Below are 14,195 nucleotides of genomic sequence, written 5' to 3' on the forward strand. Positions count from 1 at the left end.
TGCGGAATAGGCATCGAACAAGCTGTACCAAAAGCATCCCTTCGATTGTCATCGAACAGTCGGAGATAAGCAACCACCGAGAAAGTACCAAGGAATCATGGGGTGCAGGGCCGGTCTTGAGGATTTTGATGCCCCGGGCAAAAAAAAATCTGGTACCTAACTACCCATATATATTCATATGTAAAACAGTACAACTTTAAACGATAAACATTCGAGCACAGAACAATAAAACAAGGATTGCGATGTAGCAATTGTAAAGACGTATGCATCAACATATCAACCTGCAACTTCTGACTTCCAATTAATGCATCTAAATATGCTATGTTTGTAGAGAAAGAGAGCAAAAAAAAAAAAAAAAAAAAAAAAATCCATTGTAGGGGAAAAAAAAAGTCGATCTTCTAGTGTTCAGTATAGATTGAACCTGTAATTACCTGATTAAGGATGTTGAAAGCTGCAAATTGAACATCAGCGGTGATAGTATAGTCCAGATTTTGAGATTACAGGCACAAAAATTTATAATAGTTGTTAGAATAATCAACAAATACCACAAAATGCCAGTAATAGAACTTATAATGTCCAAAATTTAAATGAATTTAAAAATTGAAGAACACCCACCATAAAAAAAAAAAAAATTAAAGAACACCCAATTTAACGATACCTATTTTGATCAATCTCTATTGCAGCCTGAATCGATGGAATGCCAAAAATTGTGTCTGATCACCGTAGAAGAAGAGAAAAATATAGGAGAGAAAGATTGAGAGGAGGTGACAGATGATGAAAATAAATTGCTTGATTGAATAACCATTGAAACCCCAATATTTCAAGAGAAATTTGTTTGTTTTTAAAGTTTTAGAGAGAGTTAAGAGACTCTTGAAATTCGTCTGCTATAATTGTGTGTACAATTCTCAAAGTGAGGAGAAGAGAAAACCATTTCGAAGTGAGGAGAGGAGAAGAGAAGACACTGCGTTTGGGAACAAAGCAATTTTTTTTTTGTTTACCGTCGACATATACTATATATAATTTATATATATATATAACCTTATTTAAAAAAAAAAATTTGTGCCCCCCTCTCACTTGGGCCCTGGGTCGTCGCCAAGCCCGCCCTTGGGCAAGGCCGGCCCTGATGGGATGATGAGATCCGCAAATACCATAAGTAATTGCGTGGTGAACTCCTTCGTGTATCGAAGGTAAACGCTCCGAAGAGCTGCCTAAACGCACTAAAGGGCAACTGTGATAGTGGTTGTAAATGATAAAGGGAAATTGACAGAGGCAACAGAACAATAAGACATCTTTAGATGGTGTTCAAGGAACAACAACACAGAGGGTGAAGAGATGGGAAAAGAAACGAATGAGGGGAAGGAGGGAGAGGAAAAAGCATGGTGGGAGTGGAGATGGGAGGCTAGATGGAGCAGACTTGAAAGGGAAAGCCGAGATAAGAGGCATAAAGCCTCAGAAGAGGGAAGATCCCTGGGAAAATTGTAGATCGGTGCCGCCCCCGACTCTCAAGCCGATGATCAAGATCAATATAGATCTAGATCTAGCAAGAGAGAAGGGGGAGGAAAACTGGGGAAGCGGGTTTGGTTTGTTTAGAGAGAAGGTAGACTCTCTCACTAGAGAAGTTTTGACGGGTTATTCATCAACATCAAGATCCCTCGAGTTTGTTACTCTTTGATCTGAGCTCTCTTAACAGAGTATAAGCAATACGAATAAATTCTACTTGGTGTAACGAAATGTTAGGTTATAGAAGGATGTTCCACAACAACTGAAATTTAGCTTCAATTTCAAATGGGTGAAAATCAGTGAGGATAAGAAAAATGGTTGGTTTTTTTTTTTTTTTAAATAAGAGTCAATGCGATAGCTCTCAAATCTTAATTAATGAAGACATTGGAGGGGGGGGGGGGGGACATGTTGTCTAAACTTCGGATTACAATAAGCATCATGAGAATTTTCTAAAATAATAACAAAAGTCTTAACTAAAACAATGTATTTAAGGTTGTAAATATTGATATCAATATCGATTGAAAAGTAAAATTTTGCTCATTTGTTTCAAAAGGCATCTCTAACAGACGAGCTATTTCAACAAAAAGTTAAAAGTTTACCTAATTTGATATAGTTTAGCACTCAAATTTGACTTTTACTAAAATCTCTAGCTAAATTTAGCTAGGGAGGAGAGAGAAAATAACAAAAAACTAAACACTTCACGTTCAATAACACTGTTGGAGCAAAAGTTAGAAATTTACTACCTAAATTTAACTTGAGATGATTTAGCTAAAAAATAGATTTTACTGTTGGAGATGCTCTAATATGCATAACAATGACATTTGTAAGTACTAGGATATGGTGATCACGTTTGCTTATTCTTTTGGTTCAAACTACTAAAAGTTTGCTGATTCTTTTGGTTCAAACTACTAAAAGGTTGCTCAATTTCAAGAACCGTCTCTTTGCCCATGATCGTTAATTGGATTCAACTTGTCACGCTCAAATTTTGATGGCTTGATATTCTAGCAAGTAGCAAAACAAGGCTTCTGTTGGTATTATTTTCCACGATTCATATGGTTCAATGATTCTTGCTGGTTCTAGGACATTGGTTCCGCTTGCATTGTGGTTGGTGATGGTTTAGGGCATTAGAGATGGTCTCTGGCACGGTCTACATATTTATCAATATATGTCGAGTATCAAGTAGAAGGTGATTACGTAACCCTCATTGAGTGTATCGAAGGTCATTCTTTAATTCGAAAATCAAATTTTGAGCTCATTCGATCATCCAATAGCATTTCTTTCATTCATTTTCACATGAAAGCTAACTTATAAAGATTTGTTATTCATCATTCATAGAGTTATGATTTTCCTTGACATGCTGTTTTTATTTTTTTGTCAAGATCATTCAAGACCTCAAGTTCATTGCGTTGATGTTCTCTTATATTACTTTCAAGCATGTGTTTAGAGAGACAAACTTCGTAGCTAATATTTTTGCAAATTTAGGATGCCTTACTATTTGTCTTCATAAACTGTGGATGCCTTCGAGCCTTCCATCTCTTTTAAATTTTAATATACTCTTTTTGTATAAAAAAAAAAAAAGATGTTGTTTTTGTTTCTTTGTACAAGTTCAATGCTTTATTCATTTCATGATTTGGATATCAACTATAATATTGAAAGAATATATAATAATAGGTTCCCACTCACTCTTCTTTTCTTTTTAGAGAGAATCTTGCGTAGGGCACCCGCACTGACACATGGTGGGGAAGATCGATCACTGTCCAGCAGGGGAGTATTTTGAGTATTGCACTTTAGAGAGCAGAGACATTTTCAGAAAAGATGGAAAATTTCCTTTATTTTGATTGGATGACCATAAATCCACATAGTGGGAAACTCCGCCTAAGAATTTATCTTCTTTTTAACCGTTAGAAATGACCAAAGCAAACGCTATAGGTCCGTCCGTTTGATTAGACCTCTCCACTTAAATTTACTACCATATAATTATAATTATTGACCAGACCATATTATTTTGAATTTCTTTCCTTTTCGCAGGTACGCTCCATTTAAATGATTAAATCCCAGCTGAATAATTAAAAAACCCTTATCTGTCTCAATCCCACATCCAAAAAGAGCCAAAATATCTCCCACATCCAGCCTGGTATTTCAAAATTCAAATTTCAAAACCCAAACCCCAACCCCAAATCCCAGCCCTCCATCTTCTATTCCCCAAACCATTTCCCGCTTTTCCATTCCAATCGTACCGTTCCTATCCTTTTATATAACCCCAACCCGTCCCCACCCTCTTCTCTCATTTCACTCTCCTCTCTCTCTCTCTCTCTCTCTGCGATTCTCTCTCCTTTCTTCAATCTCTGAATTTCGAATCTCACTTAGCCAAGATGCGTGAGATTCTTCACATCCAGGGAGGCCAGTGCGGCAACCAGATCGGAGCCAAGTTCTGGGAGGTCGTCTGCGCCGAGCACGGCATCGACGGCACCGGCAGGTACGAAGGCGACTCCGCGCTTCAGCTTGAGAGGATCAATGTCTACTACAACGAGGCCAGTTGCGGCAGGTTCGTCCCCAGGGCTGTGCTCATGGATCTCGAGCCTGGCACCATGGACAGCGTCAGATCTGGTCCGTACGGTCAGATCTTCCGCCCTGACAACTTCGTCTTCGGCCAGTCCGGCGCCGGAAACAACTGGGCCAAGGGTCACTACACCGAAGGAGCTGAGCTGATCGACTCGGTTCTTGATGTGGTTCGCAAGGAGGCCGAGAACTGTGATTGCCTACAAGGTATTCGATCAAATTCCTCACTCTCTTTTTGTGGTCTTCTTGTTTGGATTGGTGTGCTTAGGGTTTGGTTGTTTGGAATGTAGGGTTTCAGGTGTGCCATTCGCTTGGAGGAGGAACTGGATCTGGCATGGGGACTTTGTTGATTTCGAAAATCAGGGAGGAATACCCTGACAGGATGATGCTCACTTTCTCTGTGTTTCCGTCACCGAAAGTCTCCGATACGGTGGTTGAGCCCTATAATGCTACCTTGTCTGTGCACCAGCTTGTTGAGAATGCGGATGAGTGTATGGTTCTTGATAACGAAGCTCTCTATGACATTTGCTTCCGCACACTCAAGCTCAGTACCCCAAGCTGTAAGATCCTATTCCCATTCTATTATAATCTTGATTGGGATTCTGATGTATGTTTATGTGGCTGCAAACTGTGAAGATTTGGAATATGTTTGTTTTGGTATAAACTAGGGCTACCACTTGGTTTGGTAATTACTAAACCGACCGAATACCAACCGATATTTTAGGTTTGGTAAACTGACTTTTTGGTAACCGAGACCGATAAAACCGAAATTGAAAATTACCAAAAAAGTTGGTTTGGTTTTGATAAATACCGAATCTACCGATTATCTAAATATTAGATTTATATACTACAATTTTCAATACACATACATGTATATTAAGAAATAAACATAAAAACTTTTATAATAGTATGAACATTACTACATATACTACATTAATAGTATATGTATTTTAAGTAACCTAGTATAACCTAGTTTTATTGAAAATTGCTAGAACTTGATGTCATATATACAAAAGAAAGCTATAATTAGTAGATGAATACAACGTTTATGACTATAAAATTCAAAAACCTAGTTTTGTTCATTCTAATTTATATTATAAAGAATTAGTTATTCTAAAGTTGGTAATACCGAACACCGAAATACCGAATTTGGTAGATATAATTAAAAACAGAAAATTTTGGTTGGTAATTGGTAACTCAGTTTTGAAACCGAAAGCTTTGGTTTTGAAGTTGGTAATACCTATAACCGATTCGAACCGATCGAGTGACAGCTCTAGTATAAACTGTGATATCCTTTGATTATCGAATTGAAATTCTGGTATATGTTTATGTCGGTACAACTGTGCTATCTTTTGATTGTGGAATTAGGTTTCGGGTATATATTTATGTTGGTGCAAACTGTGATACCATTTGATTATTGGATGGGTATTTTATATATGGTTATGTTTGTACAAATTGTGATATCCTTTTATTATTGAATTGGTGTTTGATATATGGTCATGTTGGTACAGACTGATATACTTTAATTGTCGAATTGGTATTTTGATATATAAACATGTTTATACGTAATTTGATTTCATTTGATATTCGGATTGGAGTTCTGATTATTGATTATGTTTTGTACAGTTGGGGATTTGAACCATTTGATTTCTGCTACCATGTCTGGTGTGACTTGCTGTTTGAGGTTCCCTGGGCAACTCAACTCTGACCTCAGAAAGTTGGCTGTCAATCTCATTCCATTCCCCCGTCTCCACTTTTTCATGGTGGGTTTTGCTCCTTTGACCTCTCGTGGTTCACAGATGTACAGAGCCTTGACTGTGCCAGAACTCACTCAGCAAATGTGGGATTCTAAGAACATGATGTGCGCAGCTGACCCTCGCCATGGTCGCTATCTCACTGCCTCAGCCATGTTCAGGGGAAAGATGAGCACCAAGGAAGTCGATGATCAAATGAGCAATGTTCAGAACAAGAACTCTTCATACTTTGTGGAGTGGATTCCCCACAATGTCAAGTCCACTGTTTGTGATATCCCACCGACAGGCTTGAAGATGGCATCAACCTTCATTGGAAACTCAACTTCAATTCAGGAGATGTTCCGTCGTGTGAGTGAGCAGTTCACTGCTATGTTCAGGAGGAAGGCTTTCTTGCATTGGTACACTGGTGAAGGCATGGATGAGATGGAGTTCACAGAGGCTGAAAGCAACATGAATGATCTTGTTTCAGAGTATCAGCAGTACCAGGATGCAACAGCTGAGGAGGATGAGTACTATGAAGAGGAAGAGGAAGAAGAAGCTCAGGAGATGTAAGGTTATGAGCATCCTGAATTCTGATGTGTGAAGTGATGCTGCAACTTCCTGTTGTTGGTGTTTTGCAATGCTAGGGGTTGTTCCCAGTAGTAGCTCTTAATATTGTTAAAAACTAAAGTTGGTTTCTGCATTTTGTTCTTATTAGTTCTGTACTTGGGTAAACTCAGATCTGTTATATGGTAATATGAATCATTTTAAAGTAGTAATATGCTCTTTTTGGATGAAATCATCAAATTTTACTGTTTTTAATTGTTCTATTGCTCTTTTCAAGAGACTATAGGTTCAATGGGTGCTTGGCATTTTGAGCCTATGAATCCAAGGTAGCGACTTATCTTGGAGGAATATGCCCAAATGATATAGGGAGGGGTTTCTGAGTGATTTGTTTGGCAATGATGAAATTCCAATGTTGATTCATTGGCTGTTTGATAATGCATATTGCATCGATTATGTTACTTGAATGAAATTGAGCTGTTCTGTTGACGCACCTCTCGTGTTTTTTATGCTCAATTGAGTCGCGTAGATAATATAGGCTGAACGGTTACTTGACCTGCAGCCTTTAGGCTTTAAGTGCTGAACAATTACTTGACCTGAAGCTTCTCATCTACCATTTTAATCAAGGCTGTGTCGGGACGGAGCTGAACATGGATGTGATTTACAGTTCCGACGATCTAAAAATTACCTGCTTACAGAAGTCCTTTGGGAAATTTTACAGAAAGATATTGGGATATTTATTAGAACTACAAAGTACAAAGAGGATGCTGAAAGAGGCTTGGGAACCCTAAAAAATAAAAATGCAAAGAGTGGAGTTTTTTTTTCTGGACAAATAGAAAGAGCTATTGTTCTTGCACGTAAGACCAACGAGTAAGAGACTGGCCTCTCAGATTAGAACATGCATCTGCATCTTTGTAATATCAAAAACTTGCAAACAGAATATATGGACCTTCGCTGGAATCATGATAGCTCCAAACGGAGCAAGCTTGTCATCAGAAATGGATAAATTGATTTCAAACAAATGCTTGCAAACAATTTAAGCAGTTACCAGCACACCATGCGGAGTTATTTAACAGAACAGTGGGGTTTCAACCATGAATTTTTCAGTCAGTTCAAAGTGGAATCCCACTGCTCCAACATTAGAAAAACTATGCACCAAACCTACTACATTTTGACAATCTACTGGCATGTTACTACAACTACAAGTAATAACACAAGAAAAACTGAAAATACAAAGCAAAACAAAGGGGGAAAAGAATTACTGATTTACAACGCAACACACAATGAGCCTTCTACTGCTTTCCATCTTCGATGGATTTATCTACCACTACCTTCATTTTCTTGTACTCGAATTGTTGAGGCTGCATTGCATACTCTTCTGGCACCACCGGACGCCTATTACCAAAGACTCTCCACAAATACAACACAATGTATGATGCCAATGCTCCACAAGCAACTCCGAGAACCATTGCAGCAACAGCCCTCAATACACAATCCTTTCTCTTCTCAACTGTCACCGGTTTCGAGCTCTTAGATAAGGTCTTAGGATCTAGTGGCTCTGAATGCATCCAGTCCGGAACATGCCTTTGCTCGAAGCTCCAAGAATATATGGAACAAGTTTGAGAAGAGTTCCTATTCTGCGCGCTTAAGCCTACAAACACTTTCTCATCTCCCCACAATTTCGACAAGTCAATTGGGTACCACAGCAAAGGATCAGCTGGCCTTAAACCACCCAATTGACTCAATCTCACTTCAACTCTTTTCGAACCCGCTTCATAATCAATCCAAGCATTTGTTCTATCACCACTAGTTAGATTCAATTTGATAGCTGAAGCATTGTTAACTCTAGCTGATACAGAACTACCCACATCAATCCCCACATGGACCTTACCAACCAAGTAATCATACTTCAACTTAACTGCAACAACCTTCAATTTACTTTTCCCATACCCCATTTCAAGCCCAAAAGAGCTATTACCAAACAGGCTAAGATTGAAACCACTTGGAACTATAACAAAGGCCAAACCATCCCCATTTTCTTTGGACATAGACAGAGTGAAGTGACTGGAAAAAGACACTGATTTCTGAGGCTTACCTTCACCAAGCTTGAGGGGTTTCTTGTACATGACTCGCCCAGAACTAGTGAGCTGAACTGCACCATTAGCAATCTTGGCATCTCCATACAGAGCAATATTGGACTCAAAGTTTGGATCTTTACCAAACTTAGTGAAAGAAAATGAGGAATTTGAGTCTGCAGCTGAGGCTCTGAGGGTGAAAATGAGCAGGGAAAAAGCGGCTAAGTGAGTGGAAATGGATAATGAGACCATGGCTGAGATGGGTTTGAGCTGAATCTGGGTCAGGGGGTTTCTGCTTTCTAGGTGTAGTGGAAGAGAGGCAATTGCATATTAAAGGTGAGTTATTACTAGGGTTTGAAGGGAGGAAAGTAAAGAATAAGGTGGGGAGGTTGGTTGGGTTGGAGGTTGTGAAAATTAAATAGGTTTACTCTGTTCCTGCAAAAACACTGTTCACTTTCTTTCAGTGGTTGCTGACTGGGGGAATATAATAAACGACTTTTGCATTTGGCCACTTATACTTTTGTAAACTTTTTCATGGAGTACCCTGTCTTTTGTGTATTCACAAACCACCCTCCAATCACTCTATCTTTTCTTTTGCCGGGGATGTCGGTCAAATTTTTGGTGACGAAACTTCGTCGATACATTCTCCTTTTACAATTATATAATCTTTAGAAAATAACTAATACTGAACATATTTCAATTATTATTATTATTATATAACAAATCAGAATTATGAATTTATCATCTTTTGTCTTTACAAAATTTGTCATCTATCAATACACTTCATCTTAATCCATCCAATTGTGTACAAGCAGGGCAGTAATCAAGTATCATTAGTCAATACTATCTCTACTAATGAAAACAAGATAAATAGGAGGATAAAGTAGAGAGTAGCTCACAAGTCACAAAAATGGGGGAACGGAACAAATGTGTAAATAAGCAAGAAGCAGAAATGTTTGCACAATTTTTTTTTTTTGAAAAATGGCTAATACGGCTATCCTTAAGCCTTGATTATTAATGAAACTGGAGAATACATGGGGCACATGAAACCTAAAGGGTTACGGTTGCCGGTTGCACAATTTCTTAAATCTAAAAGGGTCGCGGTTGTGAATACAGCAAAGATAATAGCCTTTATTACCAAGGACAGCTGGGTATACCAGTATATAATATTTGCAAGAGAATCCCACTACCTCTCTTTCAATTTTGGGTTTTGTCTGGACATGAAAAAGCTCTTGTGGATGAAGAAGAGAGGACTGGAATTTCCAAATTTGTTTAAGGGGACCATTGCAATGTCAAGTGTTGATAAACACCAAACAGAGTGGGTTTTGTGCATCGTGTCTACTTTGGCAAAGTTTTCCAGTAAAAAACTAATGTGCGCGTGCTTTTTGAGTTATGTATTCCTCTTGGACAAAACAAAAGGATGCTGCTGCATGGGTTTACATTAACCTTCGTATTCATTAATGAACTCACTGAAAAACAAGAAAACGGGTAATGAACCTTCTTCACATTTGTCCATAGTGTGCATTCCATGTGTTACGTTTTAGGGTTTATGTGTTTATTTTTGATAACAGTAAGACAAACAGAAACGACGAGATCTCTAAAGTCTAAAGTTTAAACCTCCCAGACAATCTGTACCTGTTCATCAAAGTGAAAAGCATGATAGATCAGGTAAAAGAAAGACCAGAATTATGCAATGTGTTTGATAAAGCATTTGTGGTCAAGTTTGTTTTCACGAAAAATATGTTTGAAAAATAAATGTTGGTAACCTTGAGCTAAACATAGATGTTCTCTTAAGTTTTGATCTGTTAACCAACCACACCAATTACTGCAAGGCGCTCATCGGTCATGTTGGGTTATTTGTAGACAAAATTTTGGTCGCAATGAATCAGGAAAAAATATTTAGGGAGAGAACTCGGATCAAAGAGAGTGTAATTGAGTCAATGTCAAGTTGTCAACGTAAAATGAGAGAAATACTCCTCAATTTCATAGAAAGTTGAATGAATCTATGTGCGTAATATAACAATGTGTTTGGTTAAAGTGACACAATAGAAATCGACATAAAATTGGGGGCTGATAAAATTTATTACAATACTTTGGAGGAGGGTCTTTTTGATAAAAGGAATGCTTTGAAGGGTGTTTTCTTCTGTGTTGTTTTTGGTCCTTAATTGCAAAATGGCTAGCTTGATATATGTACGTTGTTGGTAGGGTAAGCATTTACCATATGGTGTAATGGTGCTGGGTATGAAGCTGGCTTGCAGTTATATCGATAATGACCATATGGAACTGGTTAAATGAAATCAGCATTTTCAAGTTTTGCATTTCAGACAATTCTGGGTCAAGTCAGAGTCTGTGTGACCTGTACTTGTTTTATTGAATTGAATTCGATGGCCCTGCGCTCGATTACTCTCCAATGCCATGATTCGTGATCTTGGTACTTGAGAAGATGAAGTAAATAGAAGAAAATGATAGTTCATAAGGTTTGCTTTATTTTTGTTAGAGACAACTTATTTGGTCCCCTATGAATTGTGCCATCTTTACCCAAGACAAAATTCAAAAGCCAGCCTGATAGCCGAAAAGCTCAAGGATGTTGCATTTACACTCGATCCACAATCCGGATGCTTGGCCAAATCCAGTAGATAATTTGGGATTCATGGAATCTAATTAGTTCTTTGTTAGGAAGCACATGAAGAGGTGTGTGGAAGCTCTAGAGGTGAATTTTCGCAAATATGCCAACGAAAGGGTTAAATCTCTCCCTAAAAGAGTTTTTAACTTTATGTGTTTAATGAACTCTTTTATGTTGTTTCGTGGGACCACAAAACATAATGTTGTCTTAGATGATGTTGGAATCTTCCGATGAAACTTAATGACAAATGTTAAAGAGATTCGAAGCGGTATTAATATTATATATATATATATAAATTATAATTAGAAGAAAATGGTTATAGAGTTTGATGTCAAGATGTGATCAATCACTATTTAAGGATATGGCTCATGACTAATCCGCAAACTTGGAGCATTTTTAGTAGTGTTATCCATTTTTTAGTTAAATTTTAGCAAAGTAACTAGTAAATAAATTATTTTGGTTATTCACTTTCAAAATATCAGTTCTTTATATTTTAACTAATTTTAAATTCATATTATTCATTGACTAAAGAAAAAATAGTTTAAATTGTTTATAAATTACATAGAATAACTTTAAAAGAATTTTTTAAATTAACAAAAATAATTGAGAGTCTTATCTCATGCTCCATATTTAGGAACGAAATAGCTAAAAATTAAAATAAAGAGCCAGACTCATAAGAGCATGTTTATAAATACATTTAAACTATTTAATCTTCATTTTAAAAATAATATAAATTCAAAACTAGCTGAAATAAAGAGCACTGATGCAGACATAAGTGACTAGTTAAAATAGATAAAAAACTAAACATGTTCTCCAAAATAGCTAAGGAGCCGCAATAGAGAGTCTGCTAAAGATACTCTTAATAAGCTAAAATAGAGAGTCCGATAAACATACTTTTAGAAGAAAATTCAATATATGTCATAATTAAACATGCAGAATGACAAAGCACCAGAATGCAAAAGCCAACTATGTTTTATCCTTACCATTGCTACATTCAAATATTCAATTCATCAATTGTGCTTGTTATGGGTAGTAGCATAATAGTTTTTGTATGAATACTGTGGACTTGTATTGTTGAATAGTACACTGTAGAAAAAAAAAAACCAAATTAATTTTTATCATAAAGAACATTATCAAAATAATTTCATTTGCTACATAACATCAACATTGTAATTTCTTCATTCATTTACATATAGTTCAATAAACTAGTTTAGGATCTTCAACCGTGTCATCTGACAATTAAACATTGGTACTACTAATTAAAAATTTGGACATGTGTCTATCATTAATTAATTATACACCAACACGAGGCACCTTAATAAGTGAGACTACGATATAAAATTTTGAAATAGAGTAGTATGAATAATTTTATGCTCAAACTCTCAGATGTTATGGGCAAGCTATCAATATTCACAACACAAACCTTGAAAACATAACCATGCATAAACCCCAGAAACACAAATAACAGAATTTATGCCTATCTCTAAGAGCTCGTAGAGCAACATGTTGTATTGCTCTATTTTAATTTTCTCTGATATCTTAAAGAAATTAAAATGTATCTGAACAATATATATATACACACACACACATATCCTATCTAGAGCAGAGTTTCGCTTTGAAATTATGGAGTGAACTTCGAGTTTTTTGTCACTTTTATGTTGCATATTCACATCTCGACCGTTCAGTTTTTATGTTATGGTGTATAGATTATCTCTGCAAATTTTCAGCAAAATTGATGATCGTTAAAGTATCTAACTCGTTTAAACCAATTGACGAACTAAATCTGTCAACCTGAACCGTACTAGCTTTAAGGCAGTTATCAATGCCTTAACGATCATTAATTTGGCTGAAAATTTGCAGAGATAATCTATACACTAGAACCTAAAAACTGAACGGTCGAGATGTTGATATGCGACCTAAAAGTGACCAAAAACTCAAAGTTCACTCCTTAATTTCAAAGCGGAACTCCGCTCTGGATAGGATCTGTGTGTGTGTCTATATATATATATATATATATATATATATATATATTATTCAAAGTTGGGACCAACAACGATTCTCAAATGAGTTTGATTCTGATTTTTGCTATTTTGTTGCACTAATATTCATACCCTTGCAGCCTTGCAAAGTGCTAACACATTCGCCAAAGGATTTTCTTGTGTCCAGAATATCACGTAAAGATAATTCGAAAAACAAAAACCGTCCATCACATTTTATGTATGGAAGTTATAATCATGTTTATAAAATTAAACTGATCCAATTATGAAATGTTGTATTCTTCGATAGTTCGATGGAAGTAGAAAATTTGAAACACGTGTGGTTCTGTGATATATTGCCCTTGTGGCTAGATTTTGATGCTAAATATATGGTTTCATGACATTATACAGCAATAAGGTAAATCATTTTTCCGTGGTCTTTTGAAAAGTGTGAGATATGTAGTATTTTTTTCAAAAAAAGAGCCAAAATTATTTTACATTCCTTAACTTTACATCTAAATCATTTGTGCCCTTGAATTTCTAACTTGATCTTATGTGCCCCTATACTCTTCAATTTGATCGGTTATAATCAATTCTTAACTAATCAACCAATTTCTTTCTATAACGTTGCTCACTCAAACTAGTTTTTGACCTTCAATCATGCAAGAAATACATCAATTACATGGCCAAGGCTAAAGATTGACTCTAAGTGGACTTGCATCACATCATCACCAACTTATGAAGAAATTGATGAATTAGTTTACTAAGAGTATCTTTAGTAATGCTAGCTATTTTTTGTTAAAGTAGGTAAAAATTCATTTTGGCTACATTTTTCTAAAATACGTCTGCATCAGTTATCTCTATTTTAGCTGTTCTGAATTTATATTAGGGTCCTTGACCCAAAGCACCAAAATGAAGGAAAATTATCCCACTTACCCTAGCAAGAGATTTTTATTCTCACTAACACAATTTATAGAGAAATGACAAATATGCCCTCAGCCTAATTACTAAACTACAATACTGCCATGCGATTCTCTCTCCTCTCTCTCCGGTCACGATGTACAGCTTTATTCTCTCTCTCCCCCTCTCCCCCGGCCGGATTCCGAACCCGAAGTCTCCGACCCCGGCTAGCTCCATGACGGAGGCTCCGGTGAGCTAGCGACAG

At 36.6% G+C, this 14,195-nt stretch overlaps 2 protein-coding genes across 2 annotated transcripts; one reads left to right on the forward strand and one right to left on the reverse strand.

Moving 5' to 3' along the window:
• Positions 1-3,784: 3,784 nt before the first annotated feature.
• LOC112193233 (tubulin beta-1 chain) lies at positions 3,785-6,571 on the forward strand. Its single transcript, XM_024333304.2, has 3 exons — positions 3,785-4,266; positions 4,350-4,619; positions 5,686-6,571. Exons 1-3 carry the CDS (start codon positions 3,873-3,875, stop codon positions 6,363-6,365), a joined length of 1,344 nt encoding a protein of 447 aa, XP_024189072.1. The 5' UTR covers positions 3,785-3,872; the 3' UTR covers positions 6,366-6,571.
• A 771-nt stretch (positions 6,572-7,342) lies between these two features.
• Positions 7,343-8,884, reverse strand: LOC112195435 (L-type lectin-domain containing receptor kinase VIII.2). Its single transcript, XM_024335874.2, has one exon. The coding sequence runs from the start codon at positions 8,681-8,683 to the stop codon at positions 7,649-7,651; it is 1,035 nt and encodes a 344-aa protein (XP_024191642.1). The 5' UTR covers positions 8,684-8,884; the 3' UTR covers positions 7,343-7,648.
• Between the last annotated feature and the right edge of the window lie 5,311 nt (positions 8,885-14,195).

This window comes from Rosa chinensis, chromosome 3 (genome assembly GCF_002994745.2).
Source record: "Rosa chinensis cultivar Old Blush chromosome 3, RchiOBHm-V2, whole genome shotgun sequence".
Classification (NCBI taxonomy): Eukaryota; Viridiplantae; Streptophyta; class Magnoliopsida; order Rosales; family Rosaceae; genus Rosa; species Rosa chinensis.